Source organism: Cardiocondyla obscurior, linkage group LG13 (assembly GCF_019399895.1).
Source record: "Cardiocondyla obscurior isolate alpha-2009 linkage group LG13, Cobs3.1, whole genome shotgun sequence".
Taxonomy (NCBI): domain Eukaryota; kingdom Metazoa; phylum Arthropoda; class Insecta; order Hymenoptera; family Formicidae; genus Cardiocondyla; species Cardiocondyla obscurior.
The window spans coordinates 1474884-1492762 of NC_091876.1; the positions used below are offsets into that span (position 1 = coordinate 1474884).

A 17879-nucleotide genomic window follows, 5' to 3' on the forward strand; every position below is an offset into this window, starting at 1 on the left:
ATTTTTTTTATTCTTTTTTTTTTTTTTTTTTGTTCCGAACGAAACCTATTTGTACTCTGACGTTTCCCTTTCGTCACAGTTATCACGTGCGCTCGTCGGGTCGAACGACTAGCTCGATTTGACAAATATCCTCGGGGACGCGAGCGGCATGACGGCTCTCGAGTTTTACGCGAACCGGGGCCAAGGTCGAAGCACTATCGCTCCAGAAGATCATCGTAGGCTTTAGCGGCGCAAAATTAAACTCGCGGCACAACTAAATCTACATGTACATTTATCGTGAAAAAAAAAAAAAAAATGGTGAAAAGTAATAAATCTTTTAGCGTATGCGAAAGTGATACGCGATGAGGAAAAGGCGGGCTCTCTGGCGCACCGAGATGGCAGAGTCGTTGAAAATTGGACGCTATTCTGGAGGCTGACCCAAACGACGACGCGTTTAGCGGAGTAAAGTCCGCGGTAGATTAGCCACGCGCTATCGCAACGAGCGCGCGTGGATAAGATTGCGCCGCGCGGCGCCGCGTCGCTCGGCTGGCTTCAGACTTCAAGGACTTTGGCTTGTTCAAGGCGGTTCAGACGTCAAGACGAAATTTCACGACGAGACTCCTGTTGCTGAACACGCGACCGCTCCGCGCAGCAACAGTCATCAAGCGACGGATAAATATGTAGCGATAAATTTTCTCTCATTTTTTTTTTTTTTTTTTTAATTCTTTTATATTTTACATTTATGATTAAGAACCGATGCCGCGAAGAGAATGAGCGTTTCTTCGCCGGGTACGAGTCGGCGAATTTTTTTTCTCGGAAATATTCCCGGAAAGTTTGGCCGGGCTTTTTCAATGACACGCGACTCCCAGCTGAAAGCGGCGCGGGGATACGTCATCGGGCGCGAAACGTGCGCGAGTCTGCGATGTTTCACTCCGTCTTCCCGTACTCGTCCCGAGGGACGACGGGCACGTGTACGAATCGACGGTCACAGAAGGGACGCCGAACGGGACGCGGTGTAAAGGGGGGTTGTTCCGATGCGTCTCGGTTGTAACTATCCAATAGGCGACGTCGACTCGCTCATTCACTCCTCCACCAACCCCCGAGGCATCCCGCGCGATACCTACGAAAGCGCGTAGGCGATCTCTCCCGCACGTAGGATACGCGCGCACCCTTGTCTCGCTCGCACTATATGTAATGTACATAACGCGCGTATATATGCCTTCTGACTAGTAAATACCCTACCCTATATACGAAGCGACGAGAGAGAGAGAGAGAGAGAAAGAGAGAGAGCGCGAGAGCGAGAGAAAGAGAGAGAGACAGCACCTACGCGTCAGTCGGGCCTACATTAGGGGATGAATAAAGGAAGGTCGCCGAAAACGGAGGGTCGGCACCCCTGGTCTCTCCCAGTGTTTCTCATTCGTACGCATAGTTATGCGATTATCCGTCTATCCTCGCGAGGCACGTAACGCGGTACGTTTTTTCAGAAATTTCCTGCAAAGTCCTCGTCTCTGCACGCAATACATTAAAATTGCATACGTGCGTTGATGCCGAAAGCTCAGGCTTCTCCACGCGTGCGTTCAAAGACAATGTAAACTCCTTATTACTTCGTTAACATTTATGTACATGCATGAGCGTGCGTTCGGTTCGGTTGATTAAAATATAAGGCGGGATTGATCAGATTGCGTGTGGAATTAATTAAGGATACCGTGTCTTCTTAGAGTAATCAGACTGAGCGCCGCTGATGCTATCTATAGAGCAACGCGACATCTGCGGTGTCCTGAACGAAGGGTCCTACCCCGAAAACCGAAGAATCGGGTGGGGATCAAAAACGGGAGAAAGGCCGCGAGAGAAAGAGAGCGGGAGTGAAAATTTCGTGGATGAAAAAATGAGAGAAGGATCCGTGCTGGCGGGAAAAAAAAAAAAAAAAAAAAAAAAACAAAAAAGTGAACACGAAGGCGACAGAGAACAAGAGACGGAAAATGTAGATAAAAAGACGAGACGCTCCTCTCGAAATAAAGCGATGGAAAAAAACGCTCAACATATCGCTAATTGGGGTCCGCGCCGGTTCTAGAAATCAAAGGTTTTCCGTTGCACCTACCTCCCTACGCCGCGACGTCTCAATTTGCTCCGGAGAACGTAATGACGTTATTTAAACCGATAGATCTTATTCGAAACTCGCGAAATTAACAGGGCGCAAATTTGTATTCGCGAACGGCGCGCATTTAGCAGACGTCCATATACGTTTAGATAAAAGAAAAAAAAAAGCCCCCGATATTTTCAGCGAGTAAAAATGAACTCGGCTCATCGAGAACAATTCGTACAAGGGTGAGGAAAAAATTTTTCCTTTGTTCTATCGAGAATTCAAACAGTTTGATGGGTGCATCTGAGCGAGAATCGCATGCTCGCGCGTACGAGTGCACGCACATGGACGTTCCGCGGGTTGTGTCTTCGCCGTGTGGGAAAACGGAGACACGCACACGGCGGCTGAAAAAGGGGGCCATATGTCGAGCAATGGTGAGGCACCCTTCGCGCGCGTGGGAGTATCAGCGAGGATACGCGCACACATGCATACCCTCGGCACTCTCCCTTTTCGATACATTTTTTGCTTCGCGCTGGATTTTTTAGCGTCGCGTCTTCCTGCTTACGCGCGTATGACGCGCCGTTCTCTCCCTCGCCCTTGCCCACATCCCGCCGACCGCCCTTTGCCGCTTCGCCTCGCGTTCGCCCTTCGGCGTCTGTCATCCTCCGCGCCACGCGGAGGGAGCCGCCAAGGTTTTTATTTCGAATATTTTCCGTTTTGTTTCAAGAGACTTCTCGATGGACCCGGTCTATGAATGAAGCGGCGCGATTCGGCGGTGCTCGAGCTGTCAAACGTTACCTCGCGAGCACATCAGGCCGTATACTTTACGTCAAATAATGGAAAGTTTTATAAATATTGGATATGCCTTTTTAATCGCGGATACTTTTACGCTAGGTATTAAAAAAGCGTAGATAAGAAAGGAGAACCGAGGAAGAGAAAGGCAACGCGTGTGCGCGCGCGCTGAACCTGTTCACGTCTGACGAGTGGACGCGCGGGATAAAGTTTACGATGTCCGTAGAATACTCGAAAGAAAAGAATAAAAAAAATAAAAATAAAAAGAGAAAGAGAAAAGGAGGAGAACAAGTGGACAGTTCGGACGTAGCAGGTGCCGGTTGTCAACAATGGACATGCGTTTGGTTTACGCGTACGTGAATACTTTCCATTCAAACGAGAAAATAAGATGAAATCGATGATCCTATCTATATTCATTAAATAATATATGTATATATTTTTGTCACAGATCGACGGAGATGCATTTACTGCTACCAACGCAAGTGTCGTCACCGCCGATATTAATTATACGAACCGCAGCCGGTTCGTCGGTCGTTCCGGGAGTTCCGTAAAGTTCGGTCGTAATTTTTTGACATTTATTCTAAACCCGCGAAAGTGATCAATAATTATCGCGATTATAAAATCACGGTCGGGGTGTTCGCGAGTGACTTGTGCGCGGAAGGATGACTCGACACGACGTCCGAACTGAGAGGAGGAGCAGGCCCAGGATGGGTATCCTGCCTCAGCGGAGCAACTTTTAGGTGAGGATCAATTCTTTTCTTAAATTCGTAATTTTATCAAATATATTTTTTTATTTTTATTAAAGAATTAAATACATACGCGTAAATTTTTTTTCTTTTTTTATGTTTAAACATTAACTATTTTCAGCACGCCTACATTAATATTTTTCTCTTTATGTTACAGTCACCGGCAGAACTCGACAACTCCGCTGAAGCTCATGCAGATCGGTGAGTCGCATGATTTTTCTTTTTATTTTTCGTAATTTATAATTAGGATTTCTTAAAAAATAACGCGCGTATGATTTCTTCGGTATAATAAAAATACAGCAGTGTAGGAAACGTTGACGATTAGAAAATAAGGCTGAATACCCAGTACAGTTATCTCTCTTTTGACCTATTATACAGATTTATTGTATTTTCTTTTTTCTTTTTATTTTTCTTCCTTTTGTACTAGTCACGTACATGAAAATAAAGTAAATCTAAGAATTTTGTTTTAAAACGCGTGTCTGAAAAATTTGTCTCGGCGTCTTTTACCTACTTGTGAGGCCCAGGCATGCTCGGAGATACCTGGGCCCAGGTAGGAAATACGGATGATCGTCGCGCTTGGGTTACGACGCCGCGCTGCCTTGACGAGGGTCGGACGTAAGGGTGCATCGTGCCGGTACGTTCCGAAGAGCCAACAATAAAGTCCAGAGATCCTCATTTAAGTTTTCGTTTGTGAGATTACGGTATAGGAGAAATATTTTAACCACAAAATTATTATTTGCGTATAAGCGTAAAATAAATTACTTTTTAAGAAGCAGCGTTACAAATTAATTATATAAATAATTAAATTACAATATTTAAATTAATCGGGTCTATCGAACTTTGCAATGATTAATTAAAAAAAAAAAAATAAAATTATGCGACGCTGGTGTTTGTATTTCGGGCGATATATGTATAAACGTAGGAAACACGTGGGTGGATTAATGGAAATGATCACCGTGCAATACTGTATGAACAATAGTACACGAGGCTTTAAGGTTGAGATATGCTATGTTGGAGGTTGTGGAACCAGGTCGGATTTAGGTTCGGGATAGCGGATCCTATACACACTCCTCGAAGGGAGAGAGAATGAGGGTTGGAACCTTTTATGTTGAAGGGACCCCGAGTAGACTGTAGCTTCGGCCCTTTTTGTTCGGACCGTCGAAGCGGCAGCGGAAAAAGTTCTTTCAGTATAGAATAGGCCTGCCGCTTCTGGGTATTGCGCAGGACGACCAGCTGGTTGATTGTTTTGTCGTCGACATTTCGCACTTTATCGCGTAAACTATTCTAATTCTTCACGAGACGCTAAAATGAGAATGATTATAGAATTATTTCCTTATCGTAGAAACAGCAGATAATATGATAATAATTTTATAGTTAAATATATAATTATTAAAAAATTAAAGTTGAAAAAAAAAACGAAAATCGTATGCGACAAATAGGAAAGACTAGAGAAACAATAATTATTTAAAATCTTTAAAGAAAAAAAAAAAAATTGTTTTAGAAGTCTGAAAAATTCCGAAACTTTTCAGAGACAAAGAAAGAGATCTAAAACTTAGATATTCTTATTTTTCCGTACGATTATTTGTATCTTGAAAATTCGCTTTCGGGGCTCGCTTACAACTCGGATTTGAACGCAACATAAAAATATATAATGCGACTCTATAGATTTGAAGCGCTAGACTTTACTGTTAGCTGGTTGTTGAGATGCGCGGAATAGTCATCGTATAACCGATCCGCGGCGAGTGAGTCGAACGACTGCGCCAGGTTATTTCTTCGATCGGCAAAGCCAAGTCACCCAAGCTAGTCTAGCTAACGCAGTACGTTTGTCGGATCAGGGTCTGCCCGAGTTGGGTGTTGGTGAAAGGTGTGGCCGCATTAACTACACGAGAAAAGGAGAATACAATATTCTAGCCGTAGCGTATAATATTCACCGACAATGAGCGCATCGGGATGACGAAGAGAAGCGCGATCGCTCTCATTCCGGTGGTAGTTTACCTTTTCTTCGTCATCGTCATTCGACGTAATAATCGCGGTAGGCACGCCAAAACGAGTAAAGTAAAGAGGAGGAGGAGAGGGCAAAGAAAAAAGAGAGAAAGAGAGGGAGAACGAGAGAGAGAGAGAGAGAACGAGAGGATGCGGATGCGGAGACGTCAACTGAAAAAAAAGAAAGAAAAAAAAAAAAAGAAAGAAAAAGAAACATTGGTGTACAGGTGGTCGGTAGCGAAACGATTGGAGAGTACCGCTTAATGGGATTCAACGACCTCCGTACGACGGCTGGGTCGGATCTAGGAATATCGGCCTATATCGCCCGCTCGCCGATCCCGTCAAGGCATTCGCAAGTAGTCTATTTACCCCACCGGATCAAACGCGCCTGCCAATATTTGGAACGGACGAATATTAACCGTGAAAATGAGAATTTCCCTATTTGTTGAGAGGCAAATTGTCACGTAGATATCGGAGCTTTACTCGCGTCTATAATCGCGCTGTGTTCAAAATTATCATCGACAAATAACGCGATTAAACGAGTTAGGTCTTCTTTTTTTTTTTGCAATTTTTTCAACTTAAAAAAAAATTTTTTTGAGCACAGTCGCGCCTAGTCGAATATTAGTCGAGACTCTTAGGTCAATTTCGAAATGAGAAATTAAAGGAATCGAGCGGAAGTGCGCCAGCGTCTTTCTCTTTAAATTCTATGTCGATAGATATTGAGTTCGTTCCGAGCGACCGATTCGCCGTTCGGCTTATTTTTCTTGCTTTTGCTAAAGATGATCCGCAAGCTCGTTTCGCTAGGCATTTTATGCGAGAGGCCGACGATCGATGAAAATTCTTGCGCAGGGAACTTTATTTAATTCTAATTAATTGAAGGGAATTTTGATCGAGACATCAATAACGATTGTCGCGCGATATTTCGAGAGATCTGATATAAAAGATACGGGGCGTGTAGCCGTGCGACTGCGAGGTAAAAAAAAAAAGGAAAAAAAAAAGAAAGAAGAGTTATGCATTCGATTGAATCTGACGCCGACAAGGAATGAACACTCACGGGCTAGCTTCGCGTCGTGCGTTCTTGGCTGTACCGCTCGTTCGGCACGTACGCGTTGTTCGACATCGTATCCGAACATTATATCCAAAGTATCCGCGACAGCAATCGTACGGCGCGGGCTTTGGATTTACGAGTGTCAGTTGTGGAGTACGCTAGGACACCCGAGATATCGGAAGGGGGAGGGGTTTTAGCTGCTGACGAGGCCGGTGGCATTGGGGTCGCGGGACCACCGCGGTACGAAAATAAAATTCGTCTCGCCGTTGCGCGGAAGAGAATTCGTCGATCCGCGGATGCATCCAAGATTTACAAATCCCGGCGGGCGATACAAGTTGTTGATATAACATCAATATTCGCGGACGTACGTACACCGCCGCACATGACATTTTCTGATAATCGCGAGAGCCTTTTTAACGAAGCATTAATGTGGCGTTTGTATTTTTCGTCGGTATCGCGAATGAAACTTGTATCATGATTTTATGTAAGCTCTTAGATAAAATGACCGTAATTAAAAAAAGTAAAGCTCGTTATAATCCTCGGTCTGTCAGATTTATGCCCAAAAGTCTACAGATACAAAAAAAGAAAAATAAAAATTGATAAATACATCACGGAGAGAAGTGCAAGTTGAATGCTTTTTATTTTGCCAAAAAAAAAAAAAAAAAAAAAGAAAAAAGTATGGGGCGCGGCCAGACAAATTTGTCCGATGTTTTACCGCGCAAAAATTTCGCGGAACGAGAACGAGAACGTGACAATTCGTCAACAAGATTTATAAATTCATCCTGACAAGTACACTATAGCCAGCGCGACCAGGAAACTCCGCTCGAATTGATTATAATGCAGGGCTCTCTAAGCATACAAAAATTCTGCCGAGACACGTAAAATTGAATAAAAATTCTGCACCTCAGCGAGTAAGATTTTAATATTTCTGTATAAAAAAAAAAAAAAGAATAAATAAAAAAAAAGGAAAAGAAGTCGAAATAGAGTGACTCCACTTCGAAACTTGTTTGGCGCAATGTTCAAGGCTGTAACACAAGAACGTAGGAACGATATTATCATCGATATCGCCGTCCAGCTCAACGAAGGAAGATACGAGCGACAGTAACAACAGTAACAATAACACCAGCAGCAGCGGCGACGTGAACGATGTAGACGACGACGACGACAACGACCAAGACCGGCTCCGCTGCTGTTGCTGTTATTTTTAACCTGACGCCGACGCGCCGAGTCCGTAGTCTAAAACCGCGTTTACCCTTCCACGCCTCTCTCTCTCTCTCTCGCCTTCCTCGTCGCGATTCCGCTTCTCTTTCTCTTCGGTTGCCTCGTCTTCGTCTTCGTCTTCAGCCGAGACGATAGAAGGGTTCGCCAGGCACGCATATTTCGGAGCCTATTTTCAAAGTGACTTTCTATTTCCAAAGTCACAAGAACTCCTAGCCGGACCTTGGAGGCATCTCGCGAACGAAGAACGAGAATCGAGCTTAGAAAGCGCAACAGGCGCGATATAATTCACTTTTCCCAAATAGATTTGTGTTACGAAAATAATCTCGGATTAGAAATTAATACGAGGGCTTTTTTTGCAAAAGCTGTTCAATGGCGAACTACCGCTATCGGCTTACAGGCGAAGATTTTATGATTTTAGGAAAGATACCCTACGGCATGTAAACTATGCTACTGCATATTAATTGTTTTATCTGCGGTTATTTTAATTAATCCATTGAGCAAGCGATACGATCGGTTTCTACAAGCGGTAAATAACGGCACGTACGGTCAGAGTTATTGCAATTGCCAAGAACGAGCATTTTCAAACTGAACTTGATATTATACAATTAAAAAAAAAAAAAAAAAAAAGAAAAAAAAAAAAGGAATATTCCGCGGTATTTTGGAAAATTCGCTAGGAATCAACCTGCTTGATGTACTCTTGTTTCCGGTCATTAGCTTTCCATTTGCCGCGCGCATGCATTCGGGGTGTCACACGTGACACAAAAGACAATACAATAGACACGGTCTTTTATTGGAATGTCCCAAATCCATTACATCTCTTATTACTGTACCCTTTTTTACATTCTATTCGCGCGTATAAGCATTTATTAATACGAATTTCAAAAGCAAAACTCCGATGGTTTCAGCTTGAAATTTATAGTGCTAACATGAATTTATAAATTAAGTAAGGTAAAAAAATTTTGTCATTACATTCGCTTACCTTTAGGCCCAAAACATCTTCCCTTTCATTAGTTTTATGCTGAAATCAGAAAAGGAGAATAATTAATTTAATTTTTCTTTTTTCTTTTTTTTACGAAAATAATTAATTTTATTAATTCAATTTTTTAATTAGATTTTCTATGTACGTTATTAAAGGCTTTGCTATAAGGTATTACTACCGAAAATAAATAGAGGGTGGAGTTACAAAATATAACGTGTAATAACAAGATGGATAAGAATAAATAACGATTCTCAAACTTCTCCTTTACAAAAATAAACGTACGTGCAACGAATGCTATAAACTATCATTTTCTCTGTAATATTATTACAATGTGCGAGCGCATAGAGGTTTTCTAGGATTTTATTAAAATAAATCACCGTAGGAAAAAAAAAAATCGATGCGGCGTCGCCTAGCGCAAAGTTAATGACGGTCGATAATTCTCGTTAAGCGGCAATAATACCGATATCCAGATCATAAGTAGCTCATAAAAGTGACAGTACAGAATAAGCCGGGAAACGTCAGAACTGCGTGTTCGTTGCGGGGAAAATCCGTTTTGAAGAGTCAGTTTTCCCGCCAGTCGGGTCAGCAACGTTGCAAAGCACGGCACGACGGCGAGAGGCATCAAGAGAAAGAACGAGTCGATCTGCTAGGCGCAAGGCGTCACGGAGAAGCCGAACGGGAGGAACGGAGAGAGGTGCCAAAGGAGAAAAAGTCAGAGAGAAAGAGAGAGAGAAAAAGAGAGAAAGACCAAAGGAAGAGAAGGAAAGAGAAGGAAAGAGGAGGAAAGACTAAGAAAAGAGAGAAAGAGAGAATCTCGAAACGTGACAACGCCGCGCTAATGCGTTGTAGACTCGGTTCCGTGCTGATACCCACGCTCCGAGGCCTCGCCTCGCCTCGCCTCGCCTCGCCTTGCCTCACCTCACCTCGCTCCGTCTCGTCTCGTCTCGTCTCGTCTCGCCTCGGCTCGCTTCAGTTCGTCTTGCCTCACCTCGCCTCGCTTTGCCTTGCCTGGTCTCGTCTCGCTTCGTCTCGTCACGTCTCACCTCACCTCGCCGAGCCCTCGCCTCGTCTCATCTCGGCGCGGCTCGGCTCGGCTCGGCGGGAAGCTGCCGTTACCTCGGCATAGAACGAAATATTTCTACCAGCAGACTTTCTACTTGGCAAGAATCAAGGGTTGCCGTTACGGAGCCAACCAGGATTCAACGATACTGCCCAGGGTGGTGGATTCGCACGCTTCTTCTTAATCCGTCAGGAATGCAGTGTAGAGCGTGACGCGTACCCCCATAAGATTCTAGCATAAGATTCTAGTTCACGGAAATGGTACGAAAAAGAAAGACCCGAGGATACCGTTAATACTGACGGTCTCTGCCCGATGCTTTTGCAAGTCATGACGGTCGCCGTTCGTCTGTACGAGGAACAGATTTTAAATCAACAGCAAAGTATTTAAACGTTAGTCTCCCCCGTCCCCGTAGAAAAGAGAAAAAGAAAAAAAAAAACGGAAAAAAAAAGAAAAAAAAAATGTAATAATTTTGTTATGCGTAAAAGTGAATCTTCGATTCCAATTACAATCGTAACGCTTTTAGACGAGGCGTAGCGCAGTATAAAATATTAAAGCGTAACTGAACCCTTCGTACATTATATACTGCGTGTAACCGTGCAGCAATAGTATATTATGTATGCGCGATATATATGTGTATGTGTGTGGCGGCGCATCGTTTGGCTTCCGACCAAATATACGCTCGATCGATCGCACCTACCGATCCGTGGCGAGCTCTCGCCGCCGCGCTCGCGAGAGAGCTAAACGCGGACGGAGCGGATAACATGGGGGCTTTCGAAAACGCTACGTTCGATCGCTCGCTCGCTCGCTCGCTCGCGCGTTGTTTTATACGTGAAGAGCTAGTGCCGCACAGCTGGCAAGAGAGAGAATCGAGCGCGACGCGCGCGCGCCGATCGAATTTTGCAGTTCTCCGGGACGCGCATGTCCGGCCACAGCGCTACGCGACCAGCGACGTTCATGCTATATGTAGATAATATTCGCGGTTGAAATTCGAAAGGTAGCTCTAGCTCGTAGCGGCGTTTCTTCGATCGACGACATCGGTCGGAGCAACTTTCTAGTTTAGCTGACGTGCATACAGCGAGAAACACGTCTCCGCAGATGTGTGCGCGCCGTGTGTGCTGTGCGCGCACGCACTTATGATCGCGTAGAATCCGTATGTGTGCAACACAGGCAACGCAACGCGCGCACACACGTCCGCGCGTTGCGAGTATACATTTCTCTTTTTCTTTTTCTTCTTCTTCATCGCTCGCACGTTCTCTCTTAGCTTCTCTTTTTCCCCTCTTCCTCTTTCTCGTTTCTCTCTGTCTGCCCTTCTCTGACGGTCATGTGGAGGAAAACTGGTTTCAAGAGAATACAGCAACTGCGCCTTACCGGCAACAGCCAACGAAGAACGAAAGCTCCGACACCCTCGCGCATAACTTTAACGTCGTATCCATACGTGTGGGATACGAAACCACGTTTCACGCGACATAAGGATATAAATTGATAAAAAAAATTTGACGGCGCGCATCGATTCGTCTGCACAATTACGGAACGAGATGAATTTTCCAAAATATTCCGCAATCACGAGAAGTAGAATCTTAGCCTGATCGTTTCGGAATTATTATTTCCTTCATCTACGAACTTGTCAATTAATTTAAATATTATCTGTCAATGAAATTTTTCAACTAGACTCAATATTAACCTCATTAAGAGTTTTTATAGAAATTTATATTGATTTCAAATTCAATGATAAAAAAAAAAAAATTAAAATTAAAGTAAAGCTGCTTTGAAATGTTATTTAATTGAAGCAAATTATTGAACGCGATATTTTCTAGTATGCAGCATGTTATATAAAATGTAAGTTTTGCAGTGCTACAGAAGGAATTAAAGTTTTCACAATTACGAGGCTGATAATGCAATTCCACACAAACGGCGGGGTGGACGATGACTGCATTTTCCCTCTTCCAACCCGTTTTTGTTATCGTAACTCGAATAATTCATAAGACTTATTGTTTAGAGCGGAATATATACATCTATATTTGGAGATTACACGTCCCGCGGGTTGACAGGCGTCTGATAAAAATCGTCGCGTTTGGGAGAGATCGAAGAAGCATGTAAATGATATAGATTAGAGATCTTAGCGCTACTTTATTGACGGACTCTCATACGGGGTACCTAATCTTGTAATTTTACTCGATCCCTTTTTACTCTACCCATTCAGGTTTCTTTCTGCCCTCCGTTTCTATCTTTCTCTCTATGCTTGTTCCCTTCTTTTAATTATCCGACGTACGCACAAATATGTTTATGTACAATTTATATATATATATTAATTTAATATTTAATATGCATTTATATATGTATACTTTTTTTTTTTTTTACGTAATGTGCGCGCGATTGTGTGTATGTATTGTATATTCATCTATACGCACACATGTATATGTGACATGCGCGAGACTCCCTCCGCAATATACGTATCCTCGTCTGACTTGAGGATAGTTTTACCCTCGCGAGTGGGCAACGGGTTGATTGCACTGGCGGCTCCGCATTTGCCAGCTATCTTCTTCTAGCACGCGCTCTCTCGGTCTCTGGCCCGTTCTCGCTCACTCCGTTCATCATCCACTCCCCTCTCGATATCACGTCGTCGTTTTCTCTCGCTCCCGTGCCATTGGCAAGCCCGTCGCTCCGCTCTTGCCTTCTCTCTTTCTCGTTCTCTTCTATTTTCACTCCCTCTTTCCTTTCTCTCTCGCGCCTTCTCTCTCGCTAACTCGCGCGGCCAACTCAATTCCTTTTCTCTCTCGCGCGCGCTTCGTCCTTTTTCTCTGTCGGTCGTCCTTTCGGTCCCTCTATTTCTGTCACCGTCTCCCTCTCCGCTTCCCCTTTCTCATTCCCTCATTCTCTCGCGTTGCCTGACGAGCGCGAGCGAAGGGATGGAGAACGAATAGGGGTTTCCGTGGTAACGCCCCATGCACGAGTAATACCTTCTCTCCTTGTCCGACCACGCGCTTTACGTCCTCCTCGCGCTTATCGCCCGCTCCCACCCCGCTTCGTCCCACCGCGCCTCCGCAAGCGTCGTTCGTTCGCCAGCCGCCAGCCGCTAGCAGCGAGCACGGAGCGGCGCCCGCGCACCGCGTTGTTTCTCCCCGCACCGTCCACCCGATCGCCCACGCTCCCATCCCTCCACCCGCTCGCGCTTCTGCGTACAGGCCGCTCCATACACCATCGTCGAAAGCTTTTCCGCCGTTGAGTCTCGCCGGAACTCGGACGAGCGCCCCGAGTCAACGAAATTTCTCTCCTGCGAACCGAATTTACGCGTTCACGCCGAAAAGCGTTCAACTTTATAACTCGTAACTCATATCCGACTCGAATGTTAATGACTCAGCCCCGGGTATATTAATAGAGAAAGGGAATCGATCCGCGGCTCGTCCTGGACGCTATCGTATACTTGAAATCAATTTGCGACAATGCGAAATGAGAGAATGCCCCAGATATTCGTAGGCGTTATATAAAAAAAAAAAAAAAAAAAAAAAAAAGAAGAAAATACTCGCACGTTACCAGCGAGCAGCAGTCAGCTTAATTGTCTCGTGCGAAAAGTAAGATTGTCTTTTGAATCGAACCGTAGAATTGTTCCGCGCCCAGTTTCTATCCAGCGTATAGATTTTCTCCATCTCGTCCGAGGAGGAGTACAGTTAGGAGAAGTTTAGTCTTATGGTTTTTTGAAAAATGCACTTTTTTGAAATTGCCGTAGCAAGGAGATAGGTCGGCGAGAGACTATACGGAGGCGTGGAGAAGCAAGGGGAGGGGGTGGTTGTACGCGGAGGTGAGACGGGTGGATGGAGAAATGCGCGGTGGTAAATGCGCAGGTGTATGGGAAAAGTCGCTTACGCCCGTAGTAGAATCGGGGCAAAACGAATCCCGCTGAAGAGCAGCTATGGAAAATTTGCAAATTTCTGCCGGCGCGATGATGAACGTCTACCTAGCGAAAATAATTTTGCGCGGCACAAAAACATGAAAACAAAAAAAAAAAAAGAACAAAAAAAAAAAAAAGAAAAGGGAAAAGAACCGCGTTACTTATTACGTGAAAAGTAATTGGTTTCGAAACGCCATGATATAATCGTGATCTATAGTTTAGAGACACATTAGATTTGACCTATTTCGTCAGCGTTATCAAAGCCGCCGTATACTTTCTATGAGTTCAAATAAATGTATTACTATAAAATATGATTTTCTTGAAATTTTACGTAGCTCTTTCTCTTATGTAACAATTATTTTAGGGGAATATTACATTTATTATTTTGATTAAAATTGTATAAGATTACTTATGCATGTGATGCTCCCATAGAGATAAATAGATCTTGATGAGCTTATACAAAAATTATTAAAGCACGAAAAAATATTTTTAAAAATTTATTATAAATATTATAAATAAGTATTTTCTTTTGTCTCGCCGATGGTAATTTTATGTTAACTGTTCTTATATGATTTCGTTAGAATATATGTTATATTCGGTATTTAATCAACGTTCTTGAATGTCCTCTTATTGAATATATAAGCATAAAAATGAACTATGATTCGTTAACGTCTGATTCCGTTACGTAACAATGGCGTTGTAGTAAAATATAAAGATAGAACGTTCTATTTTTTCATTCTCAACATTACGTCAGAAAGATAGTAGGAAATGTTATACATTTTCCTCGGTTTTAAACCAACTATACAGAATATCGTTCGCTAAAACCCGACGGAAAATACAAACGTGAACTTCCATATCGCTCTATCGGTGCCGGAATGACGATAGGTGCTTCATGCGTCTGTTGCGTTTAAGTTGCGGGGTGCGAAAAATTAAGTAAAAAAAAAAAAAAAAAAAAAAAAAATATTTAAAAGCGCGGTCCACTATCGGCAATTATTTTCGACCGAAATAAAGTATCGTCGGACAAATCCGAATCATCGACACATCTCTCTTCCTATTCCCCGCAGGGATATTTAGACAGAGATTGGTGACCTCGTCTGAAAGGTCCGGCATAATGTAACGCGGCTATCCAACGGGTAATTATTATTACCGGTTCGAGGTTCGTGTTGGCAATTAGAGACGGCCACTTCTAGTCACCGCTGAGACCAACAACAGTAAGCGCCATTAAGCAAATAACCGCGGGATTGTTACTCGTTAGTTGGCAGTTTCAGCCGACCGTAGGCGTCATTCTCTCGCGTAACCCCTTCATCACTCTCCTGTTCAGTTCTTGCGTTCTCCTCCCCCGGCACTCACCCCCTTTTCCTGCTCCCCGCAATCACACTTGTTCATTTCTTTCGCTCATGTGCCAGCTTATTCTTTATTATTCTTTTCCCTCCGCGCCTCCCCCGTCTATTTCACCTCGATTTCGGTGGCGCAAGCGAAAGAGTTGACGGCAAACCGATCTGCAAGATAGGGGAAATAAAGCGAGCTTTTCTGAATTGCGAGTTACACGATGCGCTCGCAAATGCGGAGATCACGAGCTTATTCTCGCGGTTACGCTTCCGTGTTGTTCTTCGGCTCGGCGCACTCGAGAGTTTTGTCCCCCGAGAGAGTGAGACAGTTACGAGTTAGCAAGCAGACACGTGAATGCGAGTAATTATTGATGGGTATTTGGTCGAGAGAGAGAGAGAACTTTATTCCGCGGGAAACAACTTTTAATAGCGGACGCTGTCAGTGGACACGGCCGTGTACTTGCGGCAAAGACCGGGGTTAATGCATGTCTGACTTTTTCAAGCACGAGTTTTCAAATGATTTCTGATAGTAATGAGAAACAGATTAAAGATTACCGATAAAAAAAAAAAAAAAAATAATGACATTGATATTGGAATATTATAAGACCTAAAATACAGAGTAGTTTTACGATCTAAAACTGTTTGAAATATAATTTCACGTTTGTACGTGAATTTAAAAAAATCTTAATTTTAAATTTGTTCTTTTTTTTCTCTTCGCTGATTTTTTTTTTCCAAGTACTTCGATATACTCTGTATTTATTACGGAGAGAACATCGTCGAGTCGAATCCAATATGTAAATTGTATTAAATTGAAGGGCCAAGTCGAAATCAATCAACGATCCAAGGTTTTGTCATTAAATGATAGCGTGCACTTGCTTAAATATTAGAAATGAGTCTCTCTCTCTCTCTTTCTCTCGATAAAGATGTTAGACTGTTTCCTGAAGAACTAGAAATTCCATACTCTCGGTGCGTCGTTCTCGAAACTAATACTCGAAAATTATTCTCATCAGCCTATGCTGTTCTTTCTTTTTTCAAAATTGATTTAATATAATCGCGTTCATCTAAAGATAATTGCATTGTAACAGCTGCCGCGCGATGTATCCTATTTTTTAATTATAATATCAATAAGATTTATTAACAGAAATAAATACCATGTGTGACATAATCACGTTATCTGACGTTAATCAAGTCATGTTCTGATAGTTGACGGTAAACTGTAAAATGTTGATATATATTCTTTATTAATAATTTACGCAAAATCGGTTGCATCGATTTCTTTTATGTTACACATAAATTTACTCGTTTCCTACATTGCTCGCCTTTTGCGCAACATTTGTCGGCCGAAATGCGGGGAGGGAAAAATGCCGCGGCATATAATTTATGTCTGCAAACGAATAGATTGCTGTTGCGAGTGTTACGCACGTTCGATGACCGTACGAAAATGTCGTGAAATGAAAATTGACGTAATGCGCGGCGCGTGAGGAACCATCACCGTCACCGTCACCGTCGTTGTCGCCGTCGCCGTCGTCATCGTCGTCGTCGAAACGAAACGGACGAGCGTCACTCCAAGAGGCTGCGCACGTTACGTGTGTCGCTACTAGGAAAGAGCTTCGAAATTCGGCGGGGCGTCGGTAATGGCATAAACTGTATACCTCGTGTTCAGCGACTTCTCTCGCGCGCGCGATATATCCAGCTCATTCTAAGATACAGTTGTGTACGGGAGAATCGGCGAGTATACGAGGACCGCGTGTATATACGTCACACGTTCATATACGTAGATGTACATAACGATATACGTACCTATATACGCGCCATAGTTTAGCGCGGCGTGTATAAGGGTTGGGGCGTGGTAGTAGTGGTAGTAGTAGCGCCAATGTAACGGTGCAGCGGAAATGTATACGTCTATCTATGTACGAGAGGGTGTGGGTGGGCGGGTGGATGCACGCGCGCGCAATGACGGGTGCGGGGATAAACGAAGAGGGGGATGGAGGGTGAGATGAAGCGAGGTGGTCGGAGGGATGGAGGCAGTAGGTAGGTGACACAGGGGGAATGACGGGTTTGAGGGGTGGGTGGGTGGCGGCGAAGTCGGGGGATGGTTGCCGTTCGATAGCGAACGCACGTGGCTGCGTTTCCCGGAGCCGCCGTAGTGGCGCCAACGTTCTATTAACCCTCCACCCCGACCGATCTGCGCTCGCAAGCGCGCATCTACGCGGGCGTACATACATATACAGATACGTTTGCCACCCTCGCGTTCGCGCCCACCTATACGCCCTACCTCCGCCACCACATGGCCGCAGGACCACCACCGGTCGAGAATTTCCACCGTCGATTCGCGCAAGCGCCTAACTTACTTAAAGGACACTGACTCCGCGCCGTAGCGCCCTGATGGGATCCTCTCTCTTTCTTTTCCTTTTTTTTTTTTGCGCTCTCCTTCCGTTTCCCTCCCTCGCTCTTTCGCTCTCCGTCTCTCTTTTCCTCTTGCTCTCTCTCCATCTCGATACTTTTCGGAGGAGGTCGTTGAAAATAACGGCTGGCACTCGCGCGTGCGCTCGCGTACAAGAGAGGAGAGAAAGAGAGAGACGGAGAAAGAGAGAGGCGATATATTAAAACTTCGCTGGTCCGCGCGCAATCAATTTTCGTTAGCGCGAATATCTAAAATCCATGAATACTCGTGTACTCGTGGCGATAGACAAGGGCGATCGAGATCTTTTATTATGAAATACTTTCGCGACTCAAGAGAATTTTATTACGATCAAATAACGCGAAATTAATATAAC

The 17879-nt window shown here is 44.0% G+C and overlaps 1 protein-coding gene across 2 annotated transcripts in view; it reads right to left on the reverse strand.

Annotated features, from left to right (window-relative positions):
• Tara (SERTA domain-containing protein 2 taranis) overlaps positions 1-17879 on the reverse strand; it is a 39449-nt gene that overhangs the window by 8450 nt on the left and 13120 nt on the right. Inside the window, exon 2 of one of the 2 annotated variants that reach the window (XM_070665218.1) lies at positions 8829-8867. In XM_070665218.1, the coding sequence (XP_070521319.1) occupies positions 8829-8867 (39 nt within the window). Of the gene's footprint in view, positions 1-8818; positions 8868-17879 lie in introns of both variants that reach the window. The other variant, XM_070665219.1, reaches the window with a different exon arrangement.